Source organism: Equus quagga, chromosome 7 (genome assembly GCF_021613505.1).
Source record: "Equus quagga isolate Etosha38 chromosome 7, UCLA_HA_Equagga_1.0, whole genome shotgun sequence".
NCBI classification, from domain to species: Eukaryota; Metazoa; Chordata; class Mammalia; order Perissodactyla; family Equidae; genus Equus; species Equus quagga.
The window spans coordinates 12,860,059-12,876,501 of NC_060273.1; the positions used below are offsets into that span (position 1 = coordinate 12,860,059).

Genomic DNA, 16,443 nt, shown 5'->3' on the forward strand with positions numbered 1-16,443 from the left:
CATTTGCTTGGGCCCAACTCGGGGGCCTAGTACAGAAAATGGGGGGCCTGGATTTCCTTGGGGTGGGGGTGCCTCCTCCAGGATCGGCAACAAAGCCGTCCTCAGCAGTGGCTGTCTCTTCTTCAGTGTGGGGCCCCTGCACAGTGACCTGGAGTACACTGTGTCCTCGCAGAAGGAGGGCTACGTCTTGACCGCAGTGGAAGGAACCGTAGGAGACTTTAAGGCTTACGCCTTGGCGGGCGTGAGCTTTGAGGTAACGCTGTGTATGTTTATCGAGATGCAACTGACATGCAAGGAGCTGCACGTAACGTGTGTGATTTGACAGGAGCACACTGGTGACAACACCACCACAATCAGCATAGCGACACATCCATCACCCCCGGAATTCCTCTCTCCCTGCCCCCGAGTCTGATGTGCTTCTCTCAGTATAGATTAGTTTGCATTTTCTAGAGTTTTATATAAATGGAGTCATACAGGACTGCTCTTTTTTTTGTCTGGCTTCTTTCACTCGGCGTGATTTGGAGATCTGTTAACTTGAGCTTGTTTGCATACCTTTTGGGAAGTGTTTTAAGCTTTCCTCCTTAACTCTGTTCTGAGTCGAAGGACACAGCACGTTCCTGTGGTGTTTGGTGTCTCTCTCTTCCCTCAGTCCTTTTTGGGAAGAAGTATGCTGTGTGACGTGCAGAGCGAGTCTAGAGATCCTCGAGTAGGAATGTTTTCAACATAGAGGCCAAAGGAAAACCAAGGCAGATGACATCACATAGAAACTTTAAATTCTATATTGTAGAATACATTTTAAATCAAGCAAGATATTCAAACTGGGAAGAAATATTCATACATAAGTAATATCCCCAGTTTATGAGGAGGAACTCCTAAAATTGATAAGAAAAAGACAACCCAATAGAGAAAAGCTGGAGAGAGGGTAAGAAAAGGTAATTCACGAAAGTGACTCAAGTGACATGGAAGACATGCCCCACCTTGGCAGGGACTGCAGAAAGGCAGAGGAAGTTACCATTGAAACAGCAGGTTTTGGGTTAGATTTGCAATATCCAGTTTTTGGAGAGTGTGTTTTCTCATGCATAGGTGATTTACGGAGCTGTCAATGGTTACAGCCCCTTTCGAGAGCAATTTGGGGGCGGCTTTCTGAAGTTAAAGTGCACCTATCCAACAGTTCTACTCCTACAAGTAGATTGTTCAGAAACCAAGAAAAACATAAATGCACAAAATACGTGTTCAGGGACACGTAGATGGTGTCTCCTCCTCCATCACAAAAATAGGTGGCCAGCCCGCGTGCTGTTGGCTGCTGGCCGCTGCTGTAGAATGCTATGCGGCTGTAAAGCAGCTGTGGGCCGAGTCCTGTGGACTGAGAAGAGGGAAGCCGGGATGAGTGGTTGAGGACGAGAGCAAGGTGCAGGGCTGTATGGGGAGCCTGCCGTTTTGGTTTCACATCCTCCACTCACCCCCAAGCAAACTCACCAGTCTCTCAATAGCAGCCGTGATGTTTATAAGCCTTGTGAGGGTGTAGAAACAGTTCTGGAAGGTGTGTACACCAAACTGTTAACATTAGTTTCTCCTGGGGGTGAAGAATAGACCTTTATTCTCCCACTAATAGCAGTCACCCCTAAGAATGACCCTTTGACTTGTGAAATACTGTCTTCCTGGTTCATATGCAGTAACCTGGCTTGGGGTCCCTCTCTCGTCCCCAGATAAAAGCTGAAGATGACCAGCCCCTCCCTGGGGTCCTCTTATCCCTCAGCGGTGGCGTGTTTCGTTCCAATCTCTTGACTCAGGACAATGGCATCCTGACGTTCTCGAACCTGGTAAGGTGTCCCGTCATTTCCTGCTGCCTGTGTCCCCGTGAGAGAGCAGGGGTCGGGCGTACGTGACTCATGTATTGCTTGATGACATGGGAACAGAACACTGGCGTGGAGCATTTCAAGTTTCTTGGGGACCCAATATAATTAGAGTATTGCTCTTCCTAGAACTTAATGCTGCTGAATCATGTTCCCTTCCGCATGCACTTCTTGTTCCTGGGCGCCCTCACGTCACTAAGACAATGGAATTAATGGCCCTGGGTGCAGCAGCTCCCGTCTTAGCTGTCCCGTCGTTTGACCGCAGGAGCACGGTGTTAATTAGGCCGAGTCTTGTTCGGCGGTTAGCTTGTGTTTCTTCTGCAAAGCATGCTCCACTTGGTGGGAGGACAGACCAACTTTTCATTTGAGATGCATGGTGGGGGCTCAGGAAGTGCACATTAATTGGCCACCTTGTCCATCCTGGGAATAAAGTGACTGTAAGAGGGACGTTGCAAACAGGCAGGAGTATCTGAAAGGTCACACGCCATGCAGTGACGCACACTCAGCTTCGAATCTTCCCTCTGCTGCTGACTTGCTGTGTCATCTCAGGCAAGTGACTTCACCTCGCTGAGCCTCAGTTTCCCTTCCTTCGTAAAATTCAAACACGGTTCCTACCTCACAGAGTTGTCGTAGGTGCACGATAGTGAAGCTGCCATTAGAATGGTCATTGCTGTTACTTTGCTTATTGTAGAGTTAGGGCGACCGTCCCTGTCTGTCTAGGGGGCCCCGCAGCTCCTGTCGCGTAATTCTGGCCCATCAGGACTCTGTCACCCCCCCAAGTCCCACCTAGATGTGACAGCGTGTGGTTGTCTCGGCAGAGTCCCGGCCAGTATTACTTCAAACCCATGATGAAGGAGTTCCGGTTCGAGCCGTCCTCGCAGATGATCGAGGTGGAGGAGGGGCAGAACCTGAGGATCGCCATCACCGGGTACCGCACGGCCTACAGGTGAGCAGCCCGGCCTCTCTCTTCTGGGCGTGCGCTGGGGTCACCCTCTCACTTCCGTTAGCGAAACTCCGCCTTCCTGTGGGTTTCATCTGGGAGGCACAGACGTAAGACAGGAAGTCCGAAGATTTTCGAGTGCCGCCCTTTTCCTCTAATATCTCAGAGCAGTGATTCAGTCATGAGGTCCTTGGTTTGAAATTGGCCGGAGAGATTCTCTCTAGTTGCTTAAAAATTTTACTTTTAAAAAAGTTTGAAATTGAATTAAATTTTTAAAAGGAGGAAATGCATTCACTTGCGTGAAACTCCGAAATGTTGAGAGGAATACGGAATGTACGGTTTCCCTTCTGTCCTTGTGTCCCAGCCACCCTGGTTTTCTGGTGTTTCTGGATGGTTCCAGGGATGGTTTATGCAAGTATATACAATATACTCAATTAGCTGTATTATTATTATAGAGCTATATGTACATATTTATACGCATAGACACACGCATACACAAAAGCACTGGAGATGAAGACTGAGTAATAGAAGGAGTAGGTTTAGAAAAATGGACCATTTTCAACTGTGAATATGTGGAATGAAAAAGAAAGTGACCTGCTTACATTTTATTGCATGCTTGATTATTTAAAATCAAGCTTAAGGGAAATCAAATAAAATGGAATAAAATAAAGCTCAGCCTTTTTTTGTTACACTTTTCTGGAGCGTCCTTCAGGAGAAGGGAGTGGGTGACAGGCTTCTGTCTGGCCTGAGCCTTCTGGCAGGAAGGCTGCATCTGCGAGTGACGTGGCCAGAACAGAATCGCCTGGGTCACTGGGGCGCAGTTCACCGCTGAGCTATTTTGTGCCATAAGTTGTTAGTAAATGCAGACGCTTTACCTGAAATCTGTCGCGTGTGTCAGAAACCCAGGAGAATATTGTGTTCCGTGTCTCCTCGTCCCTCCAGTTGCTACGGTACAGTCTCTTCCTTGAACGGAGAACCAGAGCAGGGGGTTGCCGTGGAGGCAGTGGGACAGAGTGACTGCAGCATTTATGGGGAAGACACCGTGACGGACGAGGAGGGCAAGTTCAGATTACGAGGATTGCTGGTGAGACTTCGGACGTGTTTGACTCGGGGGTTTTTCTGTACTGTTCAGAGGTGGCTTGTGGTGCCCCCAAGGCTGCTAGGAGTGGGCTGGAGGGTGAGGGGCTCTGGAATTTTCCTAATCCCTGTCTCAACTGACACAGCTTATCTTTTATCTAGCAGACAGATTGAGATGGGGGTTTCGTGGGAAATAGAGTGGGAAAACCGGGGGTTTGCTGCATCTTCTGCCAGCACTGGGTGGTTATGGCCTAGGCCAGGGCTCTCAGACCAAATGCCTGTGGGGCCAGAAGAGGAAGGTGAAAGGCTGAAGGAGGCTGGGTGCACACTAGGGAGTGGTGAGGACTGTGGCAAGCTGGAGAGGACCTGGCCCATGGAAAGGGGGCAGCTACCACTCAGCTCCAGCTCCTTATAGCCACGTGGGAAGACAGACTCAGGGATGCCAGAACGCTTGGATTTTTAAAAGAGGTCAGCAATTCAGATTTCCATGTGAAAACTCCTGATTTTTAGGTGTTAACAATTAATTAAAAAACAAACCCACAACTTCTTCATGTGGACCAAACAGACAAGTTAGTTGTCCTTTTGGCTGCTGAATCGCAACATTTGGTTTAGGATTTATGGTGCTTTTTCCCTCAATTTTTGTGCATTCATTCATTCGCTCATTCAACAGACACTAACTAGGAGTAGCATCAGCTGGCAGTGTCACTGAGGGAGTATGGGTTGACAGCACCCGCTGGATTGGGCATCGTGGACCCGAGTTTAGTCGCCAGCCTTTCAGACTCCCAACCTGGATATTCTTAGTGGACCCCAGAGAGAGTCAGACATATCTTGGCAACAGACGGATGTTTGTCCAAATCACAGGAACTGAGATGCACATCGGTTTGCCAGTTTATTCAGATACGTTGGGGGCATGCCATTCTTTCCTGAAGACGAGACTACTCGAACCCGGGGTCCAGGGCATCCAGGCTCAGATGTCGGGGTTCCTGGAAGTCAGGGTGGAAGGTTGCTTGGTGAGCATGGGATGTTCAAGCTCAAGGAGGAGGGTGGTCTTGGGGTGTCTTCCTGGCCGTGCCGAGGGCTGGAATATGTCCCTGCTGATGGTCTGGCTGGAGGCACGCTGGCTGGGTGGGTCCCACACCCTGCCCTGCCCGCCGCCCCTCTCTCTGGCATGTTCTCATGAGATTCCTCAAGATGACGCTCATCTTGTCATCCACAGGAATCTGGACAAGCCTTACTGTGATGCTCCTGTCTAGCGACCCTCTGCCCTGGGGGGACCCCGCCCCTGTGAAGTGCACTGCCACGGGAATCTGTTCCCGGGGCACAGGACACTGCTCTCTGCTGTCCTCCAGGCCACTTTCCTCGAGTCAGTGCTTCCACAGAGAACAGGCATGTTCTGCCTCCTCACTCCAGATGCAGCCGGGGCCAGGGAGAGGGGACCGGTCATTAGAACCCGGTTCTCAGTCTCAGGCATGGTTGCAAGGGCAGCCTTTGCAGTTTCATCCTTTCTTGCCCGCACGAACACTCTTCTGCTGTGATCTGTCTGGGTTCCAGTCCTGCAAACCAAATAGTTTCCTTCTCCCCCGCAGTAGGTTTCCGTCGTAACTGATGCTCCCCGACGCCCTCCTCCTCCTCCTGTTAGGCATTGATGCATTGGCCCTTTCAGGATTTGAGAGTCACCCCCTGTGGCAGCCCACACCTTCCGCGTGCCGGGCCGCAGATTCTGGAGGAATTGTCTTCAGACGCTTCTTATTGAGGGTTTGGGATTTGAGTTTGCCAGTCTCCCAGAAGATGGCAGGCTGGAGATCCTTTGTTGAAGATTTCCCAAGGATTTCGACCCCCTTAGAATTCATTTGTTGTGTGGTTTTTCCGGGCAATGTCCTTGCCAAGGCATCTGGGGTGAGAAGCTACCCCACTAGATGTTGCTGCCAAAGGGTGAAGGCGAGTCCCTGAGTGAGTCGGCCCAGAGTGAGGAGTCCGGCCAGTTCGGATCGGAGCGGCTGCCTGCAGGCTCCTCCCACCCCAGGCCCCGGGCCAGTGGGCAGGGCCCTCTCCTCCCAGCCTCAGCAGTGCGTCTCTCCCTTTCTTCCCGAATAGCTCTGTGCGTCCCTTCCTCTCCGAGGGGCAAATAGTTATTTTGAACCAAAACCAATGCTGCCAGTCCTCACTGGGCCATAAAGTGAATTAATATGTCTGTTGGTGATCATAAATTTGATTGTTCTCGTTTTTTTAGTAATAGCTTTATTGTCTTTGGAAAGGTACCATGTGCTCGTTAGAAAGATAGTTCAAGCAACATACTGAAAAGGACAAAATTTTGAAAGGGCACCAACCCCTGGAGCTGTGCCTGGAAGCGCCCCTGGTTAGTGTGCAGCAAATGCCCCTGCCCGTATCTGGAGAGGGTCGGAGTGCGTGTTTTTCTAGGAGACTGGAACCACACGACCCGTGCTGGTGTAGGAATAAAGGATTGCGTGTTAGGGCCGCCCCTCTTAGACGCAGGGGCCACCTTGAAGTCGGCCCAGTGCTCCATGGGATCAGCTGTGCTGTTGGTGATCAGAAATTGGTTGCTTTAAAAGTTATTTAGAACAGGGACTTATTTGGTAAATGTGATAGATACCTATAAGTTTGAGCAATAGAATAAAAAGTATAAAGAAGGAAATTTTTTGAAAAAAGGAAAACTCAGGGCTGGCCCTGTGATGTTGTGGTTAAGTTTGTGTACTCTGCTTCGGTGGCATGGGTTTGCAAGTTCGGATCCCAGGCATGGACCTACACCACTCATCAGCCATGCTGTGGCGGCGACCCACATATAAAGTGGAGGAAGATTGGCAACAGATGTTAGCTCAAGGTGAATCTTCCTCAGCAAAAAAAAAAAAAAAAAAAAAGAGAAGTCTCAGATCCCACTTCCCAGAAATAATATCCACTGTAAGCATTTGGGAGTGTCATTCCAGATATTATTCGATGCCTATATAGAGATAGAAGGGAGGGGTGGACGGCAGGGAAAGAATAGCTTTATCAGGAGAAGCACCTTATGTTTGCAGTTTTGAAATAGGAGACGAAATTTGATTTTCCTTGGGTAGAAGACACTGCATGGGGATTGAAGGAAGGACAGAACTTGGGGTAAATGTTCCTTCATTGGGGTGCTGTCAGAGGAACTCTCCAGAAGGTTAACAGGCCGCACACTGGGAGCTGCATTGGGACAGGAGTGCCCCGTGGTCCTGGTGAGAGCCTGCGGTGACAGCAGGCTCGGATCAGGTTGCGTGTGACGGGCCCCTTTCTGCAGAAGTGACTCTGAGTTTGTTCGCAGCCGGGATGTGTGTACCACGTGCAGCTCAAGGCGGAAGGCAACGACCACATTGAGCGGGCCCTCCCCCACCACCGTGTGATTGCGGTAAGCCGGAACATTCTTCAGAGCAATCGCGGGGTGACTGCTTCCCTGATCAGAGGTCCTCAGCGCTCCTCTGACTCTCTGCCTTTCATCTGTTTCAGGGGGAAGGAGGGGGGGAGCTTTAAATCCTAATTAAGGGCCCTCTTAGAATAGTGTCATCTTCACAAGCAGCATCTTCTGTGGGATTTAATGAACAGCGTCGCTGTCATGCATCCAGAGAAGTCTGAGCTCTTGTTCCCCACCTCCCCTGCAAGCTCTGATCGTTATGCTGCAAGTTGAGGATCTCAAGGTGTCAGGAGCGTTTCAGATCTAGGGAGGGTGATGAAGGGAACATTGGCTCAGTGGGTGGCAGGGTCACCCCGTTCTCGTGTTCAGATGGCCTTGCTCTCTCCATCTGGTGGGCAGAGGCTTTTGATAATCAAGGTCATGACGTAGCTCATTGACCCCTAACGAGGCAGGACTCCAGGTCACAGCAAGTGGCCTGGGGACCACTGGAAGTGAAGCTTTTCTGCCACGGAATAACCCTCATTCGCTAGACCAGAGGGCTTGGGTGGCACCAGAGGGACTGCTCCTGGTGGCTTTATTTGGTGGCATTAGGCCCGGAGATGGTGAGGATTAGGAGGGCTGGGCCATTTCGGACTATTTGGCCTAAGAAGGAGATCTTGATGTCCTCATGGCACCTGGCATTTAAAGGGCTGCAATGGCCGCGTCTTACAGTTTATGCTTCCCTGCCCTAGTGCCATAGGCCAGGATCACAGGCAGTCATGTGACCAAGGCCTGGCAGATGTGAAAGAGTGACAGACAGGAGGGCACGTGCCCCCCCCCCCCCCCCCCCCCCCACAGAGGGGCAGCGGTGGCAGCTCCTGCTGATTGCTGCCAGGCCAGAACGCCTTTCTCCTTTTTCAACAGAGACTGGAAAATCTGCCTGTTTTGTATATGAAATTTTAACAAATGTTGGCAAGTAATTAAGACTTAGAAAAAATACTGTGCTTGTCAAGCCAACCGTGTTTGTGGGCCAGGCGTGGCCCGTCTACTGCCCGTTTGTGACCTTGGACTAAGGCTACTTTAATGGCAGACTTTGCTGCCTTATTATAAGAAGTGACATTTGCTGTGGAAGAGCCCCTAGCAGTCAGACAGCTGACATCGAGCTCCTCTGCCAGTTTTCTCAATGCCGGCACTCCTTGTCTCTTTCCAGGTCGGGAATAACGACATCGATGACGTGAACATCATAGTCTTCCGGCAGATCAATCAGTTTGATCTAAGTGGCAATGTGATCACTTCCTCCGAGTATCTCCCTACGTTGTGGGTAAGGTCACAGCAGCGCTTTCTTTTCGGCGTATCTGGGCCTGTGGCGCTTGCTTTCTCTGGCTGAAGGTGGAGATGCTGAGGGCGGAGGTGGAGCTGTGAGCAGCATCCAGCCCAGCGTGTGGTGGGGAGTTATTGCTGATCACTGGGGGAAAACGTGCCCCAGGCTCAGATGACTGTTTGGCCAGCAGTGTGTATCTTTGGGAGCGTTGTGATAGAAGCCTAATGGGTGGTCCGTACGATCTGGGGTCTGAAGCGGGAGGACTGTTTCAAGGCACAGTGTCTCATGACTTTTAAGATTCTGTCCAGGGTGGAGGTGGTGGCAGGGCCTAGAAGCCACACGTTCTGGGCTGGCTCCTGTCCCCGGGGCTTACTCGCCTTGCCGCCCTGGGAGTCACTGCCTTCCCGTGGCCTCGATGTCCACTGTAAAGCCAGGGGGTTGGACGCGGTGGCCTCTTGAGGTCTCTCCGAGCTCTACCAGAATCTCCACGTCTGCAGTTAATGAAGACGCGCTTACACAGTGCTCTGTGACCCCTGAAGGATGTTAATGAGTTGCCACGGGCTTGTCTTTTTCGGGGGCACTTGTGATTTTCCGTACAGTGAAGTGTCTGCCTCGGGTGAGGACGTGGCTCGCGTTTAGCTCAGCTCAGCTGCCCTTCCATCGAAGGGTTGCAGGCCTGGAGCCTGTGGGGCAGAGACTCAGGAGGGCCGAGTGGGGAGCAACCTGGGGAACCCATGCCCCATCCAGGGCAGACGGGAGGGGATGGCGCCACTTCCTGGCTCCCAGTGCGTGGAATTCAGGCCCAAGGTTGGCGTCACTTCCCAATTTTCCAGAGAAGCTGGAAGTTAGAGTTATTTGAAATCACCTGATTTTTAAATATAGGCAATGAATTCAGATCTACTCAGAACTCACAATAAGACAAAAGAACACGTTTGCCGTCTTGCATGTGACCCATAGGCCTCCAGTCTGTGACTTTTGTTTCAGGACAACTCCTCTTGACATGTGTGTTATAGAAAAGTGCCATGTGGGCCCTGGGGAGGGGTGGCTTCTGTGACGGGTGCACAGTGGAGCCCCTGCAGCCCTTAGCACTGGCCAGGACCGTACCTTCCTCTCCTCGTGCCCCGTTGCACAGGGTAGAGAGACCCCCACTGTAGAGCTGGGCTGAGAGAAAGAAAGGCCGGAAATAAAGCACTAAACTGCTTCTGGAAGCATCCCGGAGATCCGGGTGCAAAATGGGAGGGCATTTCGAGTGTAACACACACTTGTGGAGTCAAGGGAGGCAGTGCCAGGTGGGCGAGGCCCTCGGGGCTGTGGGTGGAGTCCGGGGCGCCACCACGTGTGATCTGTGGCCTTAGGTGGCACAGGCTCTCTGAGTCTCCACGGGGATGATGCTGCTGGCCGTTCAGTAGCCAGGGTTGGTGGCGATGTACGTAGAGTACCTATTACTGCTATTTCCAGTGTCAACGTAGGTCATCAGAAGCTGTTTTAAAATCTCACGTTCTGTGCGTGTCGTGTGACTGGAGTCTCAGATGGCTCAGGAATGCCGTGCGTGTGTGCTGTCGGGGAGGACACTTTCTGTCTCAAATACCTGTGTCTCCAAAGATCCTTTCCCCCCAGAAACAGGCTGTCCCAAGGACGTCTGCAGTGACATTTTATTGTGTTTCCGTTTCAAAAGCACGTCCCGCTTTGTTTCTGCTTCCAGGTAAAGCTTTACAAAAGCGAAAACCTCGACAATCCAATTCAGACGGTGTCTCTCGGCCAGTCCGTCTTCTTCCACTTCCCGCCCCTGCTCAGGGATGGCCAGGTGAGGCCCGCCGCTCCATCCTTCTCCCTCCACTTTTTAGTTCAAGGGGACACGGTTCTCTCCGCAATAGCACCTTCCAGGAATAGTGCCATGCTCTCCGAATCAAGGGAGCTTGGGCTCTGATTATTTTGTCATAATCAGCTGTTTTTGTTTGCAAAAGTCGTACACATTCATAGCAGGAGATTTGGGGGGAAAAGATCAGGCAGAATCCCGTCATCCAGAAATAACCACCGTTAGCATGTTGGTAGGTATCCTTTTGGTCTTTTCTTCAGTGTGTGTGCTTGTGTGTGTATGAATATAAATGCAGTCATGTGCTGCATAACAACATTTCAGTCAATGACGGGCTGCGTAGACGACGGTGGCCCCATAAGATTAGTACCACAGAGCCTAGGTGAGCAGTGGGCTCTACCGTCTGGTGTGTGTAAGCCCACTCTATGGTGTTCGCACAACGACGCAATCACCTAACGACGTGTTTCTCAGAACGCATCCCTGTCATTAAGCGACCATGACTGTATACATATATATTTATTTAGTTTAATAATTCAAAGTTGGGGCTTTTTTGTACATTGTGTTATAATCTGTGCTTTTCAATGAAGAATATGTCACAAGTCTTTTCCCCATCGTTGCATCTTCTGTAACTGGGTTTTAGCGGTGTGCGGTAGTCTGTAATAGGGGAAACACCGTAATCTCTCTAACCCAGGCCTCACTCTTGGACGTCAGTTAGCATCATAGGATGTTTACTATCACTTCTGATGGACGGAGCACACCGTTGTGGTTGGCGAGGTGGGAGCGGACTTTGCACAGAACGTGGCTCTTTTCTGGGGGCTGAGCCTGCGGTGTCAGGAGCGGACCTGTGAGTCATCCTGCTCCCGCTTCTCACCCCCTGCCACGGGGATGCTCACTGTGGCCTCTGTCGGCCTGAAGTGGCTGTAACGTAATGAGGCAGGGTGGGATGGCATTCGGGGCTTCCTCCCGTTTCTCCAGACGCCCTTTCAGATGGCACTTGAGGCCGCACAGGGCCGTGGAAGACACGGCCTGGGATTCGGGGTCACACTCCCCCTGGGTTCACGGTGGCTCGGTGCCCCTGGGCAGGGCACTCACCTTCTTGAGGCCTCGCTCTCCTGGTCTGTAAAATGGGGGTCGTGACCCCATCTTGTCGGTGGTTGAGAGCAGAGTGGGCGTTTGCCTCACGGGGTGCTCACAGTGCCTGACCCACGGTCGGGGCTCAGCACACGGGCTGCGACCGTCACCGGACCATTCCAGAGATTCCGTGTTCTTAGAACTTGCCGGCTAATGAGCCACTTAAATATCGTCCCTTAAAAGTCAACCTCATTTTGGCTAAAAACAGTCTTCTGCGTTTGATCATGAACTTCCCTCGTCAGAACTGGCTCCTAATAACTCCTTGTGTTTCATAAAGCCGGGTCCTCAAAGGGCCGTAATTGTCACGGTTGACTGTGTCATTGAAAAGTGCAGCAGGCCCTGAAAGCTCTTTCAGAAGACACAGTCTTGGAGACGCTGGAGACGCCTGCTGTCGCTGCTGGAGTGGCCCCTGAGGTTCCCACCCTGCAGTCAGCGACGTGGTGCGGGCGTGTGAACTTGGGGATTTCTTTAAAACACACAGCCTTTTACGTCACAGCCGTATGTTAGTTTTCGTTTGCTTTGCCCGAATTGCCCTTTATCAAAGTCGCTTCTGCTTCCTCGTGCGCAGAATTACGTGGTGCTGCTGGACTCCACGCTCCCCAGGTCGCAGTACGAGTACGTCTTGCCGCAGGTGTCCTTCACGGCGCTGGGCTACCACAAACACATCACCTTGGTCTTTAGTCCCACGGTAAGGAGTGGGGCTTTCCTGGCTCCAGATTTATCTGTTTCCTGTGCGTCCACTTACGTGGATTTAGTGCTTTTCAGCCCCCATCCTGTATGGGAAGTCGGTAGGCATTATTCCCCCTAACTTAGAGAGGAGAGATTGGGAGCCTAGGGTCATAGCTCGTGCCTGGCAGAGCTGGGGCTGAACACAGCTCTCCTGCTGGTTTCTGGGCTTCTCTGAGGAGCGGCTTGTGCTCAGCGGCAGCCTGTGACATTCCCAAGGGCGGCCCGCCAGGAGCCTCCTTTGGATCTGGGGGCACACCCGTGCAGCCGGTGGCAGGAACAGAGAGATGCTCATAGCTGCTGTCAGGAGGGTGTCTGTCACTTCTGAGAAGGTGAAAAATGACGCCCACGGGGCATCGTACATGAGGGCAGGAGGCCAAGTGACAGTGAAGGGAGTGCCTCCCGCATGCTGGGTGTACCACCACTACCCTCCCAACAAGGCTTCCGGGGGAGGGCCGTCCCTCCCTGTTACAGAAGCTCAGACAGAGTCAGTCGCTTCCCTAGGGTCTGTCGGCGAGCCAGGACTCACAGTGAGGTGGTTTTTCCTAAACCACGTGGTTTCCACTACCTTCCGGCCTTCCGATGAGCGGCTCCGCGTTGTCCATTTCCAAGGGCCTTCGTAAGCATTGCCCCCATTCCTTTGCTGAATTCAGTGAATACAGTAGCCTGTATTGGTTCTTGATTCACTCACTGTCCTCGTCCTGCTGAGCACTCGATGTCGCTCCTCTCGCTGGACTGTCACAGCATCCCCTGCAGCAGGTGCTGTTCCCTCTGTCGCCCTTTTCCAGTTGATGAAGTGCGTCTTAAAGCGGTTGCCCGAGGTGGCCTGGTGAGCCCTGGGGCTGGAGCCTGGACCTGCTCTCCTCAAGACTTATTCTCATCAGTGTTCTACTCCTTCCTGCCACATTAAACTTCAATTAGGTGTTTACTTCCGTGGAAAATGGGTCAGATCTAAGACATTGAAAAATACAGGAGTGGGCAGTGCAGACGGAAATCTGTTCTGCCCTCCTCTTCCGTTTCTTTAGGACCGTCCCATCTGGCCTCAGCCGTCTCAGGTAAAGCGGCCCCACCGTCATTCTCCAGCCTACATGTTCCCAGATGTTTTGGTCTCAGGACCCCATTACACTGTTAAAAATTGGTGACAATCTCAAAGAGCTTTAGTTATAGGAATATATCTATCAATATTTATTACGTTAGAAATTAAAACTGAGAAATGTTGAAAACACAAGAATCCACAAGCCACACATTCCATCCGCTGTCAGAGTGACGACATCATCATGTCACGGAGCCTCTGGAAAAGCCCCTCTACACTTGTGAGAACGAAAAAGGCACATATTGTAGCATTCTTGTGAAATCGTTTGGACTTTGCAGATCTTTTGAAAGGGGGTCCCTGGGCCATGCTTTGAGGCCCAGGTCTCTGGCTCGGTTCCCTGTTTCGGCATCCTCTGAAAGCTCTCATTTAGCCTGTTTGCTTCCTTTGTGGGGCTGGAGTGAGCCAGTTGGGTTTGGGTTCACTTGCTGCCACAGAGATCCAGAATTCCAGGGCCTTTAGCCCAGTGGAAGTTTCTGTTTTATGTCAACATCCAGGAGCGAGCAGTCCAGGGTTCACATGGACGCTCCAAGGTGTCGGCGGCCCAGGCTCCTCTCTCTTGTGGCTCTGCCATCCTCTAGCACGTCGCCCTTCTCCAAAATGGCGCACTTGACCACATGCTGCCCGGCCAGCCAGGACGGGGGCACCCCATTTCTCTTTTCGGGTACAACCTGGTATTGCGCCTGTCACTTCTGTTCATATACCGTTGGCCAGAATTCAGTTCCGTGGCCGCACCTGGCTGCAGGGGAGGCTGGGACGTGTCTATTCTGACTGGCCCCGATGAAAGGTGGGCGTTCCATTGGAAGAGAGCGCACGTCGCCCCTGGGCTCCAAGTAACAGCTGCTTCATTTCCTCACTGGGCATCATCTCTGGGACCAGCTTGCTCGTCACTTTGTGTGCTGAGCCCGGAACAGTGGGTTCTTGTTACTTCCGTGTAGGACAGAGTCCCTGTGTTCAGCCGGGACTCAACAAAGGGGAGCCCTTTACTCTTCAGCCTCAGGGGTTCCCTGCTACCCACAGCTCTCTGTCTCCTCGGTTTCCATCGGGGAAGTTCTGGGGGCGAGGAATCCTTGCTCTCGGAATGTGTGTTCTTCTGAGCTTCCGAGTGCAAGGCACGAGTCTGCAAAGCAGAGGCTCCATCCGAGAATCGGTCCCAGCTGCTTCGCTCCCTTCCTGTGGGTACTGAGAGTGGATCCTGTGGGGCGTCCTTGGGCAGCCGATGCGCAGGGCTGGGTGGGGGACGGCTGTGTGGCCGCGGACAGGAGATGGTGGGAGTGACAGTACTCTCGGTGTTTGCAGAAGAAACTCCCGGAGCAGGATGTCGCCCAGGGTTCCTACATTGCCCTGCCCCTGACGCTGCTTGTGCTGCTGGCCGGCTACAACCACGATAAGGTAGGGCGTCCAGGGACCGCAGCAGAGAGCAGACGTGCCAGGGAGGGCGACAGTGGCAGAACGTCCAGTGTTACGGAAGTTATGACGTTTTAGGGTTGGAAGGGCCCTGGTCCCTCCCCAGGCCTCCTTTCAAGGCCATTCACCTCTTGTAACAGCTCTCCTAATTCTTAACCCTGGGAGACTTCGAAGGGCGTGTGGCTCACAGAGAGCCCCGGCTGTCTCTGCTGACTTGTCTGGTACCAAGGCCTCGCTTACTTTGAGCTGACGTCCGCTCACTAGCCCAGAGTGGGGGGAGAGCTGAAGAAGGAGGTGTGCCCTGCGTGAGGCTCAGATGTCCCCCTGGGCGGAAGTCTTCTCCTGGCTTCCCTCCCTCTTACTCTCTCTCTCCCTCTCTTTCCAGCTCATTCCCTTGCTGCTGCAGCTGACAAGCCGACTGCAGGGAGTCCGAGGTCTTGGCCAGACAGCGTCTGACAGCAGCGGCCCAGAGGATGCCAAGAGGCAGGCCAAGAAACAGAAGACAAGGCGGACGTGAGGAGGAAGGCGGCGGGTGACATCTCCCTCGGGACCGGCCACAGCCGAGGGGCCGCCAGCTGCCCTCAGCATCTGACCACCCTCAGCACGTGCCGTTGGCCCCGGCGCGTCTGTCGGTGTGGCTGCCTGTGCCTATCCCCCCAACCCCATGCCCGGCCCCTCGGTGCAATGCGATGAATGGACCCTCCTGTCACTCTGCTGAGCACAATTTATTTTCTGAGTGGAAGATAATTTATTATTATTATTTTTGTCAAAGAAGTATTTAAGCTGGGCTGGTGGTGCGAGAATGTGGTTCTTGATCTCAGTGTTCACTTGCAAGAAGAATTCGGTCCCTGTGGGTTTTGGTCCGCTAGTGAGGTGCCTGTCGGCTTTACCCCTTCCCTCCCTTTCCCTCCGCATCTGAGATCCCTGCTGGAAACTGCACACCTTGTGTCTCCTCCTAGGGCGGGTATGTTAGGAGGTAAAAATCAATAAAATCCCCCGTTCATTTGTGTGTAGCCCATCTCAGATGTGTTTCTTGCGTGACGTTGGCATGAAGCTGGGGCCACAGATTGAGATGCGTGGAGGGACACGTCAGTCCTGAGTAGAGGGCTGGGGCAAGAAAATCCTCAGCAAAGGCAAGATGATACACGGCGGTGTCTTTTGTCCTCAGTGGCAGTAAAATAGGGCAGGGTGGGGCTTGTGGCAAAGTGAAGAACATGCAGCCTGTCTAAAGGAGTCAGAGTTTATCAGCTCTGGCTTGCCAGTGCTTGCAGGAATGTGCATTCGTGTTTCTAGAGAAGCCACAAAGACACCGTTTTGTGTGAAATCTCCCCAGTTTTAAGTGTTAGCAACAAAATCAAGCTTTGAAAAAGCCACATGCCTTTGGCCAAACAAAATGTGTGTGTAGGATGGTGTGCATGCAGAGCCACAGGAATTCTCAGCGTTTGAACCACATTAATTTAGTTCTTAGCGGAAGTAATTAATTTAGTTACACTGAGGGAGGGAACAGCCACGTGTCTCAGGTTTATTGACGGGCCCTGGGGATATGAAGGTGGGCAGAGTAGACGACGCCATCACTGGAGTTGGACGAGGACGGGGGCCACGTCCGCTTCCCTTGTGGTCTCCCCAGTGCTTGGCGTGTAGTGAGCATTCTGGAAAGAGTGAATGAGCGAAGGAACGCATGCGTGAGTCTCTGGACACACAGCACCTGCCTTCGCGGAGCA

The 16,443-nt window shown here is 52.3% G+C and overlaps 1 protein-coding gene across 1 annotated transcript in view; it reads left to right on the forward strand.

Annotated features, from left to right (window-relative positions):
* LOC124242983 (nodal modulator 1) overlaps positions 1-15,735 on the forward strand; it is a 49,419-nt gene extending 33,684 nt beyond the window's left edge. The window contains exons 22-31 of the mRNA XM_046668487.1: positions 127-253; positions 1,707-1,820; positions 2,672-2,799; positions 3,736-3,877; positions 7,169-7,252; positions 8,445-8,555; positions 10,258-10,359; positions 12,068-12,187; positions 14,615-14,707; positions 15,108-15,735. Of these exons, the coding sequence (XP_046524443.1) occupies positions 127-253; positions 1,707-1,820; positions 2,672-2,799; positions 3,736-3,877; positions 7,169-7,252; positions 8,445-8,555; positions 10,258-10,359; positions 12,068-12,187; positions 14,615-14,707; positions 15,108-15,239 (1,153 nt within the window). The 3' untranslated portion in view covers positions 15,240-15,735. The remainder of the gene's footprint in view (positions 1-126; positions 254-1,706; positions 1,821-2,671; positions 2,800-3,735; positions 3,878-7,168; positions 7,253-8,444; positions 8,556-10,257; positions 10,360-12,067; positions 12,188-14,614; positions 14,708-15,107) is intronic.
* Positions 15,736-16,443: the final 708 nt, after the last annotated feature.